Source organism: Doryrhamphus excisus, chromosome 8 (genome assembly GCF_030265055.1).
Source record: "Doryrhamphus excisus isolate RoL2022-K1 chromosome 8, RoL_Dexc_1.0, whole genome shotgun sequence".
Lineage (NCBI taxonomy): Eukaryota > Metazoa > Chordata > Actinopteri > Syngnathiformes > Syngnathidae > Doryrhamphus > Doryrhamphus excisus.
In genome coordinates this window covers 6,571,891-6,592,495 of record NC_080473.1, presented here as the reverse complement: position 1 = coordinate 6,592,495, position 20,605 = coordinate 6,571,891, and the positions used below count along the sequence as shown (strand labels likewise).

The window sequence follows — 20,605 nt, the reverse complement described above, 5'->3', positions numbered from 1 at the left end:
CCTTAGAATGAGCTAATATATAACTTCCGGTCAGAAAATAATATCCCTCCCGTTCTTCCGAAATGCTTTTACTTTGTAGCGTCTATACTGTACCCGGAAGCAGTAATGCTGACCCAGCTGTCTTACTTCCTGAATATTTGACAACATTCGCGACATTCTCTTATCAAAAACAAACATGTAATAGTACATATTCACATTACCAATGTGATTTCCGAGGCAAAACACATCGATCCGTCGCCGTTGCTAGCTTATTTACCGGAGTCTGGGGGTAAAAAAAAGAATCTGAATTCTGTCGATGGACATTTTGTTTTTCGTTGAGCAATAGCGTTGCAGTTTTCCGCTTCATTGGCGCGAATGGGCATGGACAGCTAACGTTTTGCATCAAATAAACTCCCATCGTCTGCTGGTCAAATCGCGTGGGGGGAAATATCAAGCGGTCGGGTGTTAGTGTAGCTGTTTTTCTTGGTCGCATTTATCAGGAGTGCTGCTGCATTAGTAGTCTGCGAGTAATAAATAACACCGAGTTTACAACAAAAAAATAAACAAAATGAGCTTCTTCAGTTTTGGCCAAAGTGCTGAAATCGACGTGGTGCTCAACGACGCTGAGACGAGGAAGAAGGCTGAACACAAGACTGAGGACGGCAAGAAAGACAAATATTTCCTCTTCTACGATGGGGAGACTGTCAGCGGAAGGGTGAACGTCACGCTGAAGAGCCCCGGCAAAAGACTGGAGCACCAGGGGATCAAAATTGAGTTTGTAGGACAGATTGGTAAGTGGAATGAATACGTTAAGCAACGCGCTGCGTATGAATTGCATCGGTTTGGTGCAAATCTTGTGACCTCGAAAAGATTATGCAATCATATACAGTACATATACATCCGTTTATCTATACAGTAAGGATTCTATTCACGTGCACTGAGGCAGAGGCATTGGTCACATGGTAACGTCACACTTTTTCCTTTGTAAATTTCACATACAGCAGTTCTAAGTAATCCCTGTTCAATAAGACTTGCATAAAGTAAAATAAAGCATACTTGTAGTAGTATGCATGCTAGGCTGGTGTACTGGTTCCCAACTGGTTTGGCTGTAGGACCCACCATCACCAGTCAGTGGTGGACTATTTGCTACAGAACCCTGACCAACCCATTCAATCAACTGCTAACCACTAGACCACTATGTGGACCTCAACACAATTTCTTCATATGAAAATGCAAATGCTCCATATCGTATACAGTAAACTCAACAAATCATTTTTAAAGGCAGTTGTTCCTCCCCCCAAAAAAGCACTGTTGTGTTTTCAGAGCTGTATTACGACAGAGGCAACCACCATGAGTTTGTGTCCCTGGTGAAAGACCTGGCAAGGCCCGGCGAGATGACCCAGTCTCAGACGTTTGACTTTGAGTTCACTCACGTGGAAAAACCCTACGAGTCCTACACGGGTCAGAATGTCAAACTCAGGTAAACATTGGAAACCTTCTTTGTACAGTATGTTGCCGATTCAATACATAAAATCCAGGAGATATTTGTGCAAGTAGACCGAACATGTTGGGTAGTGTATTCCAAATGTTAGCATAGTTCATAAAATAAACAATATCATCTGTTCATTTATTTCAAACAACTTGAAAAAATTTAGACGAGGTCTCAATAATTTACCTTCCACAAATGTATCCACATTTTGATTTGCCATTTGTAGATACTTCCTGCGTGCGACCGTGATCCGAAGACTGAACGACATCAGCAAGGAGTTGGACATCGTGGTGCACACGTTGAGCACTTATCCCGAACTCAACTCCTCCATTAAAATGGAAGTCGGGATTGAGGATTGTCTCCACATTGAATTTGAATACAACAAATCCAAGTAAGAAGTGTAATTGTTCTAACTGGTTAAGTGAAAGACGGGTCCTTTTATTGGGGACACCTGCACAATCAAATGAAGGGGCAGTCTAGTAACGATAAGACTGTATAGTCCCGGTTTTTATGACGCAGACACAACAACGAATATTGTTCAAGGAATTTCATAAAACCCTCATATTGGATCTGAAGATAGTGCAGGTGTACCTAATATTGTGGCTAGTAAATGAGTAATCTAAAGCCACTTCTCCTTGATGCCTCCCTCCTCCAACAGGTACCACCTGAAAGACGTCATTGTGGGTAAAATCTACTTCCTGCTTGTGAGGATTAAGATAAAGCACATGGAGATTGACATCATTAAACGAGAAACAACGGGCACGGGGCCCAGCGTGTACCACGAAAATGACACCATCGCCAAGTACGAGATTATGGATGGCGCACCGGTCAGGGGTAAAACGTCCCAACAATCTTTCCATTTTCATCCATGACTATTATTATTACAGCCAGAAGACGCAGGGTTCAACTCAACTTGTGCAGGTTTTCGGCTAGTCCTGCATACTCCCACATTCCAAAAAGACTAATTGGAGACCCTAAGTTGTTTGTCTATGTGGTCCTTTCATTGGCAGGCAACCAGTCCAGGTACCGTATACACTACCACATCCAAAGTCAGCTGGGCCAGGATTATGTCAACATAAAAATGGCTAAGTGAGCTAAAGTACAAACGTGTATTGATATTGACCAGTGTAGTATTCTACATTGGTCACTAGGTGTCAGTAATTGGTGAGGTAAGCACCAGATCGGCTCACTTTTATTTATTCATACCTTTTCTATACCACTTGTACTCACTAGGGTCATGGAGGGTTGCTGGAGCCTATCCCAGCTGTCTTTGGCTGAGAGGCAGGGTAGACCCTGGACTGGTGGCCAGCCAATCACACGGCACATATAGACAAACAACCATTCCCACCCACATTCATACCTATGGACAATTTCGTCCCCTATTAACCCAACTTGTATGTGGGAAGAAAAAGGACTACCTGGAAAAAACCCACACACACATGAACCCAGATCTTCCCCATGTCCTGACCGTGCGGGCAAAATGCTAATCACAAGGCCACTTAGTGGCCAAGTGTGTATTGACCAGGGTAGTAAATGTTGGTGTCAGTAATTATTCAGCTTTTATTGCAGGTAGCTTTATTGCAATGGCTTATTTTTTCTGATTATATGTACTATAATACAATGCAAATGTACATATGACTATAGGGGTGTTATTGCATGTCTGGAAGGCTCTAATGCTAAAAAAACATTTAGTAGCTCCTAAACAGGTTTTCTATCCCATAACTATGAAAATACTCATCTAATGAAGAAGGAATCACGCTTTTCAGAAATTGACTGATCACGGTCTGGCCTGGAACCAAGTAACCACCAAAATGAGGGATTACTATGTACATTAACTATGTCAATTGTTTAGGCCTCTTTGACATGCTGGCAATCTTTTTCAGGCGAGTCCATCCCCATCCGGTTGTTTCTGGCCGGCTATGATCTGACTCCCACCATGCGAGACATCAACAAGAAGTTCTCGGTGCGCTACTACCTGAACCTGGTGCTGATAGACGAGGAGGAGAGGCGCTATTTCAAACAGCAGGTGGAATAACCTGTAATAATCTTGTCGTATGGCTTTGAGATACCTTATTTTCATTCCTCCCACTTGGCGCATGTCTGCTTCAGGAACCACGATGAGACAAATCGGACAAACGAGGAAGATGTTTGCCATGTGATAAAATGCTAAAATCAGCGTTTCATTTGCCCAGCTGGGCAAGTGGGTCACAGAACATTTGTTTAAATAATTTTTTTTTTTTACTCACGAGTTCCGAATTCATAACGCACATGTGCAACCATCAAGAGAGATCACGCTGACGCATGATGACTCACTCTTTCGCTAATTTAAGTCGTCATCTCGCCAAAATACAATTTGTCTTTTTTAAGCACTTGCATGGCTTGCTGGACCTTCCCAAGATCTAACAATACATCATACGTAAACAGGATATCGGGAATGTCAAACCTTTTCCAAAACGGGTCACATATGGAAAAATGAAAGGATGCAAGGGCCACTTTGATATTTGTCTACAACACGTGGACCTGAGAGCCTGTTGGCTTTCAGGTGTTAGATGGGCCACACCAGACCCAACCAAACAAGCCACAGTGGCAGAAAAGGGCATTGGAAGCATAAGAGGAGGAGGAGATGAAGACTTAAGATTGCCTTACAGTGAGTGACGCTTGGTTGCAGATATGAAGTTGGACTTTCATGCCTTCCCTTTCGCTTTCCAGGAGATCACACTGTGGAGGAAAGGAGACGTGGTGAGGAAGAGCATGTCCCACCAGGCCGCCATCGCCTCCCAGCGGTACGAGGGCTCGGCGGCTTCAGAGAGCGCGTTGGAGCAGTGTGCAAAGGAGGACAGTGGGTAGAACCGCCTCCAGGAGACTGGACCATGGCGTAACATCTGGCGAAGCAGCTGTCGGAGGGAGGAATAAAAGGGAGGCTGACCTCCAGCATGGACTATGAAAAATGGAGCATTCCAAAATGACTTCAGGCTGCTGGTCTCATCCTTCCTCGATAATGCTTTTTTGTTCTTGTTTCTTGAGGGGAATCTGACTAAATCACCTGTGTTCAACCTCGCCGATGTTCAAGCTAATGCCAGTCTGTGTATTCCTATAACGCTTTTGCGGCTTCAACAAGCAACATTCCAGTTGAAACAAACTCATTCCTAACAGCATTGGAAGGTAATGTGAAATGCACCGTGGGGCGGCGGAGGGGGGGGGCTCTCACGCCCCGAGCGTCTGTAAATATGAGCAGTTTGTGTCACGTGATCTCAGCATTCCAAGCCGCCATGTCAAATTGTTTGTGCTGACCAGTCTTTTGTTTTTGTAGACACTTGTGTGTGTCAAGCAAAGTTATCCCGCCTTTTAAAACATGATTTTGAATATTTTAACCAGAGAAGACTTACAGTAGAAATATCTATATCTTTTGCAAAATGCTTATGAATTATTCATCATCCCCAATTGTCAAATAAATTGATGCCAACTGACAAAAGTTGTATTGCAATGTTTCTTTCAAACAGTTGAAATGACTAAACAAATAATATCCATTAAAGTGTGGTCCAAATCGTCACAGCGGTTCTTGGTCCTCCAAACTCAGAACAAAGTCAAATTCATCTGCAAGGGGGAAAAAAAACAACGTTTGCAACTATATTTTATATCAAGTTTCCAAATCATAAACTCGCAGCACAAACGGTCATGGTCAAAGATTTTGGGAGCGACCTGTGCTTCATTAACTTTGCCACGTTAAGGGGCTCGCAGCCACCAGGGGGCGCCACGAAATCAGGAAAATATTCATGTTTAATTCTATAAAAAGTAGTCCTTACTATAAACTCAACCATATATTTCTATCTATCCATACATACATATACAGTATGTAGGCTATTTGTTTTGTAAGCGTATGGAACTTGCTGATGGAAAGGGACGGCATATAAAATCTCACCCAGGACCCCAATATGGGCGGGTAGGGCTGGCTGTGCCTCCCAGAACTTTTGGCCACGACTGTACACAGCGTTAAAGTCAATTACCAGTGGTAAGAGGCTGGACTGACAATCTAGCCCCTGTGAAGAGCGTCATGTCCTTCAGAGGCCCCCCTTTGGCACGGTGCATCAGGTGGTACTTTTTGAGCTCGGCCAGAGGAAGGAAACGCTTCATCATTCTTTGGTACTGCACATCAACCTGAGAGTCAGGAAGGCCGACACGTCATCCAACTTCATAATACTTGCTATGTTTTCTCGTACTCTCCATTACTTTCCTCTGATTTCTACTATACAGTATACATACTTCATAAATACAAGGGCTGGATGTTTTTCATCATTTTGTTCAGAATGACAAAAACCAAGTCCCATATTTCATGATTATTAACTGCATGAACAATTTTCTAAAGTCACGAAATAATCTTTCTGATTGAGAAGCAGCAACATAGAACAAAACTTTATACTTTAAAGTTAAAAGGATTAATAAAGTATTCTGTCTGTCTTTCTGTATTTGAAATCATTTCAATGCGGACAATATATTATACAATTATAACCGTTTAATCTAATTTGAATGTTATTTCAAAAAAGAGGCATCAAGTTGCATTCCTATCTTTAGAATATTCTCCAAGGCAATATATTTTTATGAATCCACGTTTTCAACAGCATTAATTCACAGATGAGGCTTCAATTTTGATGTCCTCAGCAAAATGAAGAGTGAAGGAAACAAAATGTAAACATTTCAGGAACTTGTTTGATTTTTGAAGGTGATACTTTATTCATCTTGCCTTTCAAGATGTCTCTTTTTGGTCTTTTTGTTTTTTTATTGTGCATTTTTGGCTGGTGCAACTTGTACTCTGGAGCGACCACTAGTCCAGAAAATACCGCCTGTCAAATGTTTACTGAGTGCTGGCTTGTTGCAGATGTATCTTACCATGCTCCACTTTGGGTTGTCTGGCTTGCTGCCGGCGTCGAAATGAACATCTGTCTTGTCAAACTGAGTGTGGTCCACGTAAGATTCCTTGACTATCTGGAGAAAGCAATGACGTTCGATGTGAGGCTCAATAACAGGTTTGGCCTCACCAGGAGACTCTGTGCTCTTACTTTCATGATTCCTGCTATGCCAGGCTCTTTGCAGTTGCTGTGATAAAAGAAAGCCAACTGTCCCGCTTTCATCTGACGCATGAAGTTGCGTGCCTGACCATAAAGAAGGAAGAAAAAAATAAAAAAGAGAGAGCTTTTTTGCAGTATTATACAAGAGGGGAGATAATCTCTTGATCACAAAAGTCTGTTTTTGGTAGCCTGACAGTACCTGATAGTTGCGGACGCCGTCCCAGCAGCCGGTCTGATCCGGCAAAGCCTTCAGATCCTCAATCCCAAACTGCAGGAAGAATACAAACACACCAGAGATCTGCAGCAGCAGCAGTGTGACGAGTTACTCTATATGTCGTAGTGTACCTTGACGTCAATGCCATTCTCAAAGCGACTCTCAGGTTCAGACTTCATTAGCCAGTGACAGGGCTGCTCAGCAACTTTCTCACTGGAAGACCCCGCAGAAGTCTTCCTCTTGTGGTCGACTGTCGTCTTGGGAGGAGAGTCTTCAACATTTTCAGCATCCTCACCTGTGGTATTGCGGGCCGTACCTGTCACTTTTAAGCGTAGCAAACAAAATTTGGAGTGATGGAGTGATTCAATCCCTTACCGGAATTGACTGTTCTTTTACGCCCTCTGGCTTTTTTCTTTGGAGGCATCACCTTTCTAGAAAAGAAACAGAGAATGGTGTAGTAATGGTGTCTTTGGGAGCGCTTGGGAGTGTGAGCAATCACAGCGGAGTGAGTGTGCCTGGGCCGTGGGTGGAAGAAATTCAAACAGACCATTTTGGAAGTCCAAGAAAATACATCTGGAATAGGTGCAGATTCTGGAAGATCTAGAAAGCTTTCTGTGCTGGTTAACGTGTGTAGCTGCTCTATAGGAGTCCACAACTCAATACAAAGAGATGGAAATGAGCATAATCCCCTTTAACACCCAAGTTTTGATTGACCGGATACATTACCTGCATACTTCATAAACAATGAAGCATACCAGCTTTAATAGCAATACTGCTGTTACTTTGCCAAAACATGACAATCTCTCCACAACCCCTTGGCATCAGATCAGGAAAACATGCTTCTGCTTGATAGGAGGCCACAACAAGACACAGGGAACAAAGAAGAAGACTTAAGCCACCTCGACACATGGACCAATTTTGCCTCCACATAGGCTCCAGCACCCCCATGACCCTCATGAGGATACGCGGTAGAAAATGAATGAATGAATGATCACAAAATTCGCCGTGGTGGATGGTACGCCCTAAAGCGCTAAAGATGAGTTGTGCATACGTTACGACCGCAATACCCCGTGACTTATTTACAACTAAGTTACGTGTGGTGTACGAAGGTACGCATGATGTGCATCGTTCCCGCGTGGGTCTGCATTGTCTGCATGTTGAACTCCAAAGAAGCTCATTGCCGAAAAGAAGCTGCAGCTTCAGTACGAGGACTACTTGCTGAAGACCCGGAGATAATGCCAAAAGAGTCGGCCAAAGGAGAGAGAGTAGAAAGATGAAACTTGCTGCTGTGGCTCTGGGGGCTGCGGCTGCTTGAACTTTTGAACTAAGTTCAGGCACTCGATCTGGAAGTTGTGCCAGGAGTTCTCCGGGATGGTAAGCATGTGTCCTTCCAGGAGACAGGCGAAGTCATGCACTATCCTGCTGTGCCCAGAGAGAGCGGGGGTTTGGCGCACGGCTTCTGCTTTGGAGAATATCTGAAGCAGAGAAACGACAAAACCCAACATGTAGAGTATGTCACAAGGCTTTCAGCAATCTGTCAGACATTCATCAACTTTTAGCTACAAAAAGGATGCAACCCAGAAACCAAATTAGACTTGATATTCTCACCCCCATATATTTTTCCCGGTCTCAGGCCTGGGCGCCAGGAGCTGCAACACTTGACGTTACGGAGAATGTGGTGGCGAGATATGATGCATAAGACAAAGGCCTGGATTTTCTTTAGCTTACCGTCCTCCTCCTCCTCTTCCAGCAAACGGGTACCACTTCGCCACCAGTCGATGACAAGTCGTCATCTTCCTCCTCACTTGCCATTGCCAACCTTGGAAGAGAAAACTGAAAAATGAAGAAAACAGTGAAAATTAAATGCAACCACAAATTGAATGTAGGTAAGATTTCTATTTGTCCAACACTAGTGGCAGAACATTTGAATCACACCTTCTTACATGAGCAATGGGGGGTTGCGTTCAAAGACACCACGTTATTTCAGGTAGATTTACTTGTTTCCAGTGTATTTTGAGCAATACTTAAACGTGGCAAATTGCTAACTGTTTATTTACGCACATACGCACGCATTATAAAGCCGTTTTGGGGATTTTTGGAGGGTCCCGAATCGCATGCTTGCAATGAGAATGTCGTTCCCAGGATGGATGGCCTAGAGACGTGTGTGAGTTGGAGATGCATACAGTATATGGTGTTGGAATTGTACTGCTGTTCAGTTATAAGAGAGCGTCAGACTCGGTGTGACAGTGTGAGGGTTGAGGGTGCATGTGTGTGTTCCCCACCGTGGAAAACTCCATCTGCCGTCACAACAGAGAGAGGCATGCTTGCTGTGGTGCGCAAGCGTTAATGACACAAAGACATTGGCAACAGTAATTCATGAAATAAATGAGTTACCGGGCTATTTTTGACAGCCCTGCTAATAACATTTGAAGGCAAAGTGTATCACAGTTAATTGGCTTCAAACATGACCGTGACAAAATAGGATTCCATTTTTATAAATTGAATATTTGTGTAGCGTAGAATGAGTTGATACGTTTTAGTAGATCATTAGAGCCCTCTAGACATGTAGCAGTAGCTGCTGACCGGCTGATTTTGAGGAGTTCACCATAAAGAACCCAATAAAATCTTAATGAACAACTAATAAAAGTATTTGAAAAAGGCACAGACGCAGTTTCAAAAATCCTAGGGCCCTGTTACAGTAATACTACTGACACCAGAGTAGAATACTACATATCATTCACAGAAACTTATATTTGTATTTTATTTCATTTAGCCACTTTATGCTTGAAAATGTTTAAATAAGGGAAATAAAATTACTTCAATAAGCTTACCACTACATGATTTATTAATTAATGAACTTTATACTAACCTCCTCATTGGGTTGGGTGTTTCCCCGAACTATGTGTTGGATGAGAAACGTCCAGGTGTCCATTATTTCTTCATCCCTCACACTTCTGTCTGCTGGCCTTGATCCACTTTTTTCTCTCTTGAGGATCTTCCCCACCCTGGTGCGCATGTTTTCGTAGTGCTTCTTGCACTGGGCATCTACAGCATGAAAAGCAAGATGTTATTAACTTTAATAGGATAACATCATGACTTTAGACAAGTACAAGGTCTAGAATAATGCACCGACAATAATGGAAATAAAGCGTTAAATGGCATACATTCATTCAAGATGTCAGGAATTTGTTGAGGAAAAGGGTAACTGGGGAAGAATACAAAAACACATACATACCAGTAGCAGGAGGGTCCTGTTCTTCCCCAGCTATTGCCCATAATTGGGTCTTTGCAGTCACATTAAGCCAATCCTTCTGCCTCTTGTCGAACAGCTGGGGGTGCTGCTTAACGAATCCGGCCAGCTTCTTGCTTCCCTCCTCAGTCCATTTGTAGTCCGGTATTTCTTTCTTGCTGACTCTGATTCTTTTTTTCTGTTGTCTGTGGGGATCTTTATGTGTTGGGACATCCTCGCTTGTGGATGGGGATAGGGGAGGAATATAGCTCTCTGCAACTTCCCACTCTGCTTCTGTCTCGATTTCTTGGCTGGGCTCTTCTTTAAGTTCAGGCACTTCTGGCCTTGCTCTCCTCGACATCTTATAGCAGTATTGTTCGCTGACGACTTGGGAAATGGCCGCACTAGGCACACATTTACGCATTGCCGAGTGCTCGGGCGTCGCTGATTGGTACGCCAACGATGCGTGAAGTATGCGTTCCCAATGAATGTCGAGCTCGTGTGGCGCGCATAGTGTCTGTGCCGTGCGCAAACTGTGGGGGAGCTCATCGTGTCATAACTACGCAACCAATACGTGACAACACACAAGACACGCTTTGATACACACCACCCGTATCGTTTATGAAAGTTCAAGCTAGTGCTAGCGCGCAGGTGAAAATTTGTGCAAGTGTCAAGGTGGCTTTGCCAATAAGCTTACCAGATTTGAGATGTTGCGGTCCGTCAATGGGGAAGGAAGCACCGAAGAAGACTGTGGTTCAACACCAAACAAGCAACCATTACCAACAGGACCGCGCAAATGACGTCAGTAGACTGTGAGTTCGATTTAGTCACCGGCGCCTCCCTTCGGTAAACTCGCAGTCGCTCCACCCGTTGCAGCTAATACTAATCATACATCCAACAGCCCCTAGGCAGCGACTGGACATATTTCTGAGTAGGAAAACATGGCGGCGGCCTGTCTGTCGAGAGTCACCAGGCTGAGGAATAACATCTGTAAAAGCCACCGTTTATTCTTCAGCAGAAGTACACAGAGACGAGGAATAGCTTCATGTGTCGACCGTAAGTACTCTTAGGAGGAACACAAGGGTGAACACGACAGGCGATACAAGTCATGAAAACAGCGACACACACCAAATTACTGTAGTGTCTTGTGACTCTTTTTGCACATCAACAGACTAACCAAGCACCTCTTTACTGTCAACCCCCCCAACAAAGACTATATTTAAATAAACTGCCATGACTGTAAGACCGGCCCCAGTCATTGGGCAGAGAGCCGCACACCCCTCAATAACACCGCCTCTTTTTTCGCTCCTCGCGCAAGTCATGTGACGTGTCAGGGAATCTAGGGTTCGCGGTACTGTTTTTTTTTCTACTGCTAGCAAGTTGCATGACCAGTATTGCCGTAACTGATTGCTTTTTATTACGTGTCCCATGTGGCCCTGAGTTTGTAAACAATAAAAAAGTAGAAAAACATCAATAATCTTTCCATTCCAAAAATTCTAGAATGAGTTGGATACTGATACTACTCTTGGTGTCACTATTTTACTTCCATTTAGTACAATTTTAGTTACTTGCTTTACAAGTTACAAATGATCCCTAAATTGCAGTTAATTGTCATGTACTTGTGCAACAGCTTCGCACGGACTCTCAGATGAACAGAAAGAGTTCCAAAAGGTAGCCTTTGACTTTGCAGCCAATGAGATGGCTCCACACATGGCTGAGTGGGACCAGAAGGTAAGCTCCATGACACAAACCTCCTTAGAGGATATCAATATCATCACACATGCACCATATAGAATAATATACCATATAGAATAATGGCTGTTAAGTTGGTGTTATGGGTGTGCTTGCTTCAGGAAGTCTTTCCAGTAGAAACGATGCGGCGGGCAGCCCAACTGGGCTTCGGCGGCATCTATGTTCAGCCCGATGTGGGGGGATCAGGACTGTCTCGGCTCGACACATCGGTCATCTTTGAGGCCTTGTCCACCGGATGCGTCAGCACCACAGCGTACATCAGTATTCACAAGTATGAAAACACACACACAAGTCTTAATTATGTCATAAATGGCTTATTTTGTCTGAGTATATCTAATATAGTGGGTAATGGAGTGTAAAGGAGACTATAGGGGTGTTATTTAATGTCAAGAGGGCTCTAATAATGTTAAAATCCATATTTAGAAGGTCATAAACAGGTTTTCTATGCTCTATGAAAATATTCAATGTATAAACAAGGAATAAATGAGGGATTACGCTCCCTTTTATTATAAAAATATATTTTTTTTCTAATTAATATAGTATATATTATATTAATTGTATTATTCAATAAATATGTTATAATTGTATAATAATATTAAGCCTATTTTTCCTGATGTTGCACAATTTGACTTTTTTCTCAAAATGTACACATTTTTATAAATTTTATGTATAAAATTTATTTATAAAATGTATAAAATTATAAAAGTTTATTTTTCAATTTAAAAAAATACATTATTTGAATTTTAGTCTAGAATTATCCATACCTTTCGTCCAAACTGTTAATGAACTAATTTTGTGTATTTCTGATGATTGCAACTTTCAGCATGTGTGCCTGGATGATTGACACCTTCGGCAATGCTGAGCAGAGACAGAGGTTCTGTCCTGACCTTTGTTCCATGGAGAAGTTTGCTTCTTACTGTCTCACCGAACCCGGTCAGTCTCTTGAACTACTCTACTTCCTGCAAATATTCCCTGGAACGTATTTGCTGATGATGCCATGTTGATGTCAGGCAGTGGAAGTGATGCTGCGTCCCTCCTGACCAGTGCACAGCGCAAAGGTGACCATTACATCCTGAATGGTTCAAAGGTACTTGCACACTGCACTGCAGTTAAAAGAACAGAAACATGTTGAATGGGGATCTGTCATCATGGCAGGCCTTCATCAGTGGAGGAGGAGACACGGACGTATATGTTGTGATGTGCCGCACAGGCGGCACAGGTCCTAAAGGCATCTCCTGTCTGGTGGTGGAGAAGGGAACACCGGGCCTCAGTTTTGGCAAAAAGGAAAAAAAGGTAACATCGTTTGAAGGACTTTGATGCAATTATGTTGCACTGCTACAGGTGACCACTAGGTGTCAGGATAAAGTCACACTCCAAGTTGACATTGAGCATCTTTCTCAGGTGGGCTGGAACTCCCAGCCAACCAGGGCGGTCATATTGGAGGACTGTGCTGTTCCTGTGAGCAATCGGCTCGGCGAGGAGGGGCAAGGCTTCATCATCGCCATGAAAGGCCTGAATGGAGGCAGGATTAATATCGGTGAGACAAATCTATCGTATCTATTCTGTTAAAAGTCAGTAAATCTTGTTATTGAAATAGAGCCACACTTCCAGAAAAAAACAGTGATATTACAACTATATTCTCTTAGGACATCATATTCTCATTAGTTTCTCATGATTGACAGCATTTGTTTGTAAAATTTAAACTTTATTCTTGTAAATTACAACACATTCTCCTTAAATTATGGCATCATTCATTACAAAATAAGAATAATTTGCTCATGAATTACGTTTTGTCTGATAATTGATAACATTGGTCTTGTGATATATCAGCTTTATTCTTTCATTCAAATTAAATTACAGTGTTAGTCCTAGAATTTTATTTTCCTAATTTACTGCGTTTTTCCCCTCATAATTCTTGTAATACTTAAACGTTATTGTCATAATATTCTGGCTCTTTCTTATAATCGATTCCTTTTATTATATTACTTCATTTGTATAATGTTGTAATACAAATATTACAACTTCTAATTATATTCTAATAGTATAGTATTTCATCTTTATTCTCATGATAATTCTTCTAATAATTGGAAATAATTATTTACTTATTATAAAATCTTGGGGTTTTAAGTGAATACTGTAAGTAAAATTAAAAAAGCAGTCAATATTTTGCAAGATTAGATCTATAAGCTGAAATATATGAAAAAAGAAAAAACTATGTGAACAAAATACTATAAGAAAAGTGTAATACTAATATTATAAAAATGATAGTATTTAATTATACAATTATTTTTGCAATATTTAAACTAACTCATAAAACTGTTCTCATAGTATTTTGTCCACATAGTACCACATTTTTTGATATTCATTCATTCGTTCATTTTCTACCGCTTATCCTCACAAGGGTTATTATATAATATATTTTCATATATTGCAGCCAATTGAATGAAACCTTGCATGCGTTCCCAAAACAGCATCCTGTTCCCTGGGTGCCGCCCATGCGTCCATCCAGCTCGCCCGGGATCACCTGTTGGTGCGGAAGCAGTTTGGTGAGACGCTGTCCAACAACCAGGTCAGGCAGGCAGGTCCGATGCTGCGTGTAATCCTCCTTGTCATTAAAACAGTCTGTGTCCTGTGTGTAGTTTCTACAGTTCAAACTGGCAGAAATGGCCACCAGGTTGGTGGCGTCCCGTCTTTTGGTACGGGAAGCTGCAGTGGCGCTTCAGGAGGCCCGGCCTGACGCAGTGGCGCTGTGCTCCATGGCCAAGCTCTTTGCTACCGATGAGTGCTTCAATGTGAGTCATCAGTAAACAACATGGTGTCTTTTACCATTTTGGTTTGCTTAGTTGGACTCGGCCCTCATTTAGTCAGCCTCGTTGTTTTGCTCAGATCTGCAACCAGGCTCTCCAGATGCACGGCGGGTATGGCTACCTCAAAGACTACGCCGTGCAGCAGTTTCTGCGCGACATCCGTGTTCATCAGATCTTGGAAGGTCAGTGGCCCGTCCTTCAGTGACCCCTCACGTGTGATGTCACTCTTCATTTCCTCCTCATTCTTGGCTTTAGGAACAAACGAGGTGATGAGGATGATCATTTCACGCAGTCTCCTGACAGAGTCTTGACAAGTCCTTCCTGCTTCTCGATGAAAGGTGACCATCACGTTTGTCTTGTGCTGCTGCTGCTCCTCAGGCCAAGTCCTGTTTTGCATCACAGGACTGGAAGCATATTGGTGACCTGAGGTGGCCTTCCACTTACGGTTATGCTGTTACTGTATTTTACCCCATGACATATTTTTAGTGTGTAACACTCCGAATAAAATCTCATTTTTCATTCAGAGACGCTGTTGATTCCCTCTTAACTCATTTTGCAATTTGAAGAGTGAAAACATGACATTGCAGGTACGGAAACTGGAGTTCAGAACATTCACAGAATGCTCCTCCTGCCGTACTAAAAATGTAATGAAAATGCTGCTCTAAATTTTGTCAACACCACCATTGTGTGGGTAATAAATATGATCCGTGATGCGATAATAAAACACTTTTATTGGAAAAAACTGCCAAGTCAAAAACTGTATTTAAAATGCTACATTTATAAATAACACAATTATTATTTTTATTTTAGAATTCCTCCTAGTAGCCAGCATAAATTCCACTATACAAACAAGGCCGTCAGCCAGCAGAAAGCAGGACATTATGGGATGTCCCCCTCATCCAACCATGTAATGAATCACCAAGCACCAACAAGTAGTCCAAAAACAACTATTTTTCATCTTTTTGGTTACATTCCATCTACCATCACAGGTTACACATCCACAAACTCACCCTTGTCAGACGCGTACTGACTTTTAAATCAGAATAAACCACCACCATCGTTTCTTTACAAAAACCTGAATTGTACTTTGGATTGTGGTGGTTTTGCTCTGAATCTGAGCCTTTAGCCTGAGAGAAGTTGGACACATGAGCCTAAACGCCACACGTAAGCGTTAATAACGTACACTGGTAGTTCTCCAGGGGTAATCACATGACGCCGTTTACAAGTTGTCTACTGTGCCTTTAAATAGAACAGTGAGTTGTAGAAAAATGAAAATGTGCTGAGTCAGTGGAATTTGGAGTGCAAAAGAAGCACAAACCAGCTGTGAGATAGTTTCCTCCAACACAAGGCAAACGTTTGACCCCTGCCCCCTACACACACACACACACACACACACACACAGAATGCTACACTAGGGAGCCTGCTTGGCTTTGAGCAGGCACCATGATGGCCACTGTCCCAGCCCTGGTCAGCGTGGACGAGCTGGCCTGCGGGGACACCGTGAAGGGGGGTGGCATCTGTGGCTGAGCCCCTTCAGTCCTGTTGAGCAGAGCCACCATCGGGGCCCGGAGAGCCTGGGGTGGGCCTCCGTTTGCGGCCGGGGGCCGTTTTTGCTTACGTGACGGGGTCCCGCCCATGTTGTAACCTGGGAGTCCTTGCAGCGTGGTGGCCTCCCCGGGTCGCAGCTGGTAAGCATTGATGACGGAGCCCGCATCTGTGGTAGACGACGGGGTGTAAGGGTAGTGGAAGTTGGGATGACGGTGGGGGTGGTGGTGGTCTCCGGGACGAGGACTGGTGGCGATGGATGACAAGGTCCCGTTTTTGGACACAATGTCTGAACCCGTGTTGCTCTTGGCCCAGGACACTCGCTTTGGCGCCTGGGCGTCCTCCCTGGAAGGAGAAGACAGCAACGTCCATGTCACATTACGCAACCTCCAGTCATAATTAATGCAATCCCTCCTCCCACCGGTTATTCATGATAACTGCCATCTTATGGAATAGAAATACAAATATTCAAACAATCCATATTATTATTAAACTATAATAAGATTCAACATAATTCACAAAGTCAAAGCCCATAATGAGTTTGTTCATTCAAGGACAGGAGTACGCTCATAAGCCCGTGATATGTTCAATATGCTCAATGTACAGTCGACATAGGGTATACTGGACGCAGTCCCTCCTCCTCCCACCAGTTATAAATGATAACTGCCACCTTGCATATTAACAGAAATTAAGTAATAGTAATAGTCTAAAAAAAATAATCTACAACGTCAAAGCCAACAATACGCTAGCTTATGCTCAATATTAGTGTGTCATATAATTAAATCATCTCTCCTCCTGCCAGTTAGGAGTTATAACTACCACCTTGCATAATACAAATTCATACAAAAATCCCAAATAGTCCACAAACTCAAAGCCCAAGATATGTTTGTGCATGCACAGGAAAATGTACGGTCCTGTGTATATAATGAATGCAGTCCTCCTCCTGCCAGTTATTAATGATCACCACCTTGAGTGATATAAACAAAAACACTTCACAGCCATGCAAGTTGGTGGACATGATGGACAACACACAATACACAACACAAAAAGCTCTCACTTGATCTCATTGGCCGTTTCCTCCTCCGTGTCCCGCCTCCTCCTCAGGACAAATATGAGGAACAGCACCATGGCGACCAGTCCCACCATGGACCCCAGGGTGGCGGCCGCAATCATGCCTGCGTTGGAAGCTGCCAAACCGCAAAACAATGCAACACAACACACAGGTTATTAACGCCGAGCGGGCGGCCATGTTGGCGTAGGATGAGCTTGGGGTCAGTGTGCACACACAGGTGATAACCTCCAGGTTAATGGAACAGCTGTCGGAGCCGGCTGTGTTGCTGGCTCGGCAGATGTACTTCCCCGACATGCTTTTGGTCAGGTTGCTCAGCCGCAGGGTGCCTTGTCTCTCGTCTGCAAGCCAACACACACGTTCACACATCACACAATAGCCAACATATACACTTTACCTGGTAACACAAGTTCAATTACATACACACCTTCATCAAATAAACTATTTAAAAATGTAATCAGATGCATTAAAATGAATAAAAACACCACTAAGTGACAATTAAAACTACGACATTTATGAAATGAATATAGAGGAGCGGTAATAATTTAACAGGTACTTGTATCACACACTGGATATAGCAAGGAAGGTAGAAGCTAGTACATAAAAAGGATTACCAAAATATTAGAAACAACTATGCATGGAGGGCGGCACGGCGGTCTAGTGGTTAGCGCGCAGACCTCACAGCTAGGAGATCAGGGTTCAATTCCACCCTCGGCCATCTCTGTGTGGAGTTTGCATGTTCTCCCCGTGCATGCTGTAGTCGCCAATTAACCTAGCATGTTTCCGGAGAAAACCCACGCATGCACGGGGAGAACATGCAAACATGTTTTCTCCGGAAACATGCTAGGTTAATTGGCGACTACAAATTGTCCATAGGTATGAATGTGAGTGTGAATGGTTGTTTGTCTATATGTGCCCTGTGATTGGCTGGTGACCACAGTCCAGGGTGTACCCCGCCTCTCGCCCAAAGACAGCTGGGATAGGCTCTAGCACCCCCCGCGACCCTCGTGAGGAAAAGCGGTAGAAAATGAATGAATGAATGAATGAACTATGCATGGATATAATCAGTACATCTGACATCACTGCAGACTTCCAGAGGAGCAAGCTCACTCTTTTGGACCACCCTGAGTCTTCCCCTCATCTGAATCCAATTGAGAACATTTGGGGATGGATGGCAAGGGAAGTGATGGACATCAGTTCCAGACAATGGAGCCATCTTCAGCACCTTGTTTGGATTTACTTAGAAGCGCCTTAAGATCCAACAGTGCAAAATGTTGATTCTTTTCATTTTCCAAGGGGTGTTTTTCATCAGGAGTGTAAATATCAGGGCATAATAATAAGAATAACAGCAAGCCACCTCTCAGTCAGTGATGGCGAGGGTCGCAATAACAATGGCCCGTTAGTAGGAAACAATAACAGTGTTAGAAATGCCATTCGTAGTTTGTGCTGCATTTGCATTATGATCTTGATCGATAGTACGTGAAGTACTGTCATATAATGCTGGCATTGAATCATTAGTTACCGTTTCCCGTCATTCATCTGCCATTTAATCCACTCCTGCTCCATTTCGGCAGGGGTGCAATCCTGCAGCACACATACAGTACAACCCCCGTATGAGCATGTTTGTCAGCAGATTCTCTTTTCATATTTTCGCACACTAAGGTCACGACACCGCGGGCTAGCGTGTGCGTTCCACCGTCCTGCTTTCACGGGCGGGGTGGGGGGGTGGCGGGGTATTACCATTCAACAAAATCTCCTCCCTTGCAGCATCTGGCTTTAAAGCGCGGCTGCGTTGCCGCAAACAGGCTGGTGGGGGTGGAGAAAAATAAAAATAAACAAGTAATTACGGGAGACTTACGGGGACAAATCCTCCTGCTGATTGAATCTTCGACAACACACTGGAGCATGTTGTCATCTCATGTCCTTTTGCTTTTCAGGCCATGTCAAACACGGCGGCCAGTTTTGGGGAATCATCCTCATCAAAAGGAAAAACGGCCTCATTCACCAACATGCTTGGACGAATATTTTTTCACTTCTCGTCCAGCGTCAGCTGGGATAGGCTCCAGCTTACGCTAATGTAGTGCTTCTCAAACCCCCCTGGATTAAGGGTCAGACAATTTCATTTGTAGCATCTCATCTTGGGCCACCCAAGTAGTCCACCGGCATCCATTCCTCCAGTCCGAGGGGGACCAATGCCTTTTCCACTTTTCTGACCAATAAACGTTGTTAGACATGAATATTGTGTTATCGTGTTAATCCATGCTAAACTAATGATGAGGACATTTGCACATTTGGCAGTGAGCCCGGAAAAAGTTTGGGATGGTGCTGACGCTCGGTTTAAGAATCAATAAAAATTTACGCTAAAACCGTTTTCCCATAATGCATTGTGTCCAAGCAAAGTATGCATTGGTGCCTGACCAGGTGCTGCGATGATGTCAGCCTCCCTCTGGTGGACAAATGCAGCATTGCAGCACCATGCATCCATTTTCTATCATGCTTGACTTCAATGAAATGCTTTACTCAAAATGCATTATGGGAAAACATTTAAATAGTAGTTTTTTTTCTTTTCAAACCCATATTTGCACTTGTACTAGGTATACTTTGAGTGTTAAGCTGCTGTGCGATGAGTTAAGTGTTAACCCTGTCCAATTCCCAATGGGTTGACAAGCTTATTGTGAGTTTTTTCCATAGCTCGTCATTGACGTCAAATAAATATAATATAATAGCTGCCTGGTCCTCACGGACATGTGCCACAATATGCCGTTTAATGACAATAAGGCGTGCAGCTTATAGGCCACTGTGTCTTATATTCCAGCATATATGTACAAATCATTGTACATGTATGTACTATCATTGAGAAAACTCTTATCTCCTGCATTATGAAGTGTTTTGAAGACGTTTGATGCATATAAAGACGACCATAAACAGCAACATGATTGTCCTCAACACAAGGATCGCCTGTGCCCATTAATAACACTGGATATAGTAAGGAAGGTAAAAACTAGTATATAAAAAGGATAACCAAAATATTAGAGGATTGCCTGTGCCCATTAATAACCACAAGTTTCATACTCCTCTACACACTTCTACACACGTGCAATGCAAAGTACAATAAAAGGTTGCACAACACACGCCTGCCTACATTCCTACCCACTTCCAGTGACTGGAGCAGCCGACCGTTGCCTTTTTGGAATAGGAAGCGTGATTCCCACCAATCGGCTATTCCAGCCAATGCTAAATAAAGCAAACACTGACGTAGTACACATGGAAAAAGACAAATGGGGGTGTATGAAGTAAAAACCCTTACCCATGAAGCCCAGGACCAGTATGGGCTGAGGGCAGGGTCTCCATTCTTTAGTTTTGTGTTTTTGGGTGGATGATGAGGGTTGTTAGAGAGAAGGAGAGAAAGGAGCATGATGGGTAAAGAGCGGCAGTGCATGAATCAACAAGGGGGTGGA

General features: G+C 43.2%; 4 protein-coding genes across 11 annotated transcripts in view; 2 read left to right on the top strand and 2 right to left on the bottom strand.

Moving 5' to 3' along the window:
• Nucleotides 1-94: 94 nt before the first annotated feature.
• Nucleotides 95-4,957, top strand: vps26b (VPS26, retromer complex component B). The gene is made up of 6 exons (XM_058079802.1): nucleotides 95-770; nucleotides 1,303-1,459; nucleotides 1,695-1,859; nucleotides 2,127-2,302; nucleotides 3,352-3,494; nucleotides 4,178-4,957. The coding sequence occupies exons 1-6, from the start codon at nucleotides 548-550 to the stop codon at nucleotides 4,313-4,315; spliced, it is 1,002 nt and encodes a 333-aa protein (XP_057935785.1). The 5' UTR covers nucleotides 95-547; the 3' UTR covers nucleotides 4,316-4,957.
• thyn1 (thymocyte nuclear protein 1) lies at nucleotides 4,942-11,200 on the bottom strand. 6 transcript variants are annotated; one of them, XM_058079806.1, is made up of 10 exons: nucleotides 9,981-11,166; nucleotides 9,615-9,790; nucleotides 8,474-8,578; nucleotides 7,121-8,220; nucleotides 6,877-7,040; nucleotides 6,731-6,799; nucleotides 6,523-6,615; nucleotides 6,353-6,448; nucleotides 5,473-5,623; nucleotides 4,942-5,062 (listed from the first exon to the last, which is right to left on the bottom strand). In XM_058079806.1, exons 4-10 carry the CDS (start codon nucleotides 7,293-7,295, stop codon nucleotides 5,016-5,018), a joined length of 795 nt encoding a protein of 264 aa, XP_057935789.1. In that variant the 5' UTR covers nucleotides 7,296-8,220; nucleotides 8,474-8,578; nucleotides 9,615-9,790; nucleotides 9,981-11,166; the 3' UTR covers nucleotides 4,942-5,015. The 6 variants fall into 6 exon arrangements, with proteins under 6 accessions (XP_057935789.1, XP_057935791.1, XP_057935790.1 ...); XM_058079808.1 differs by having other exon boundaries at nucleotides 8,474-8,564; XM_058079807.1 differs by having other exon boundaries at nucleotides 10,672-11,166.
• acad8 (acyl-CoA dehydrogenase family, member 8) lies at nucleotides 10,637-15,059 on the top strand. Its single transcript, XM_058079801.1, has 12 exons — nucleotides 10,637-10,786; nucleotides 10,876-11,030; nucleotides 11,605-11,705; nucleotides 11,828-11,997; nucleotides 12,550-12,659; nucleotides 12,737-12,813; nucleotides 12,882-13,019; nucleotides 13,128-13,263; nucleotides 14,198-14,295; nucleotides 14,366-14,518; nucleotides 14,613-14,715; nucleotides 14,789-15,059. The coding sequence occupies exons 2-12, from the start codon at nucleotides 10,916-10,918 to the stop codon at nucleotides 14,842-14,844; spliced, it is 1,257 nt and encodes a 418-aa protein (XP_057935784.1). The 5' UTR covers nucleotides 10,637-10,786; nucleotides 10,876-10,915; the 3' UTR covers nucleotides 14,845-15,059.
• esamb (endothelial cell adhesion molecule b) overlaps nucleotides 15,009-20,605 on the bottom strand; it is a 49,724-nt gene continuing 44,127 nt past the window's right edge. The window contains exons 5-8 of one of the 3 annotated variants that reach the window (XM_058079799.1): nucleotides 20,455-20,499; nucleotides 17,366-17,488; nucleotides 17,136-17,265; nucleotides 15,009-16,423 (exon numbers count right to left, since the gene is read on the bottom strand). In XM_058079799.1, the coding sequence (XP_057935782.1) occupies nucleotides 15,940-16,423; nucleotides 17,136-17,265; nucleotides 17,366-17,488; nucleotides 20,455-20,499 (782 nt within the window). In that variant the 3' untranslated portion in view covers nucleotides 15,009-15,939. The remainder of the gene's footprint in view (nucleotides 16,424-17,135; nucleotides 17,266-17,365; nucleotides 17,489-20,454; nucleotides 20,500-20,605) is intronic. The other 2 variants (XM_058079798.1, XM_058079800.1) reach the window with 2 other exon arrangements.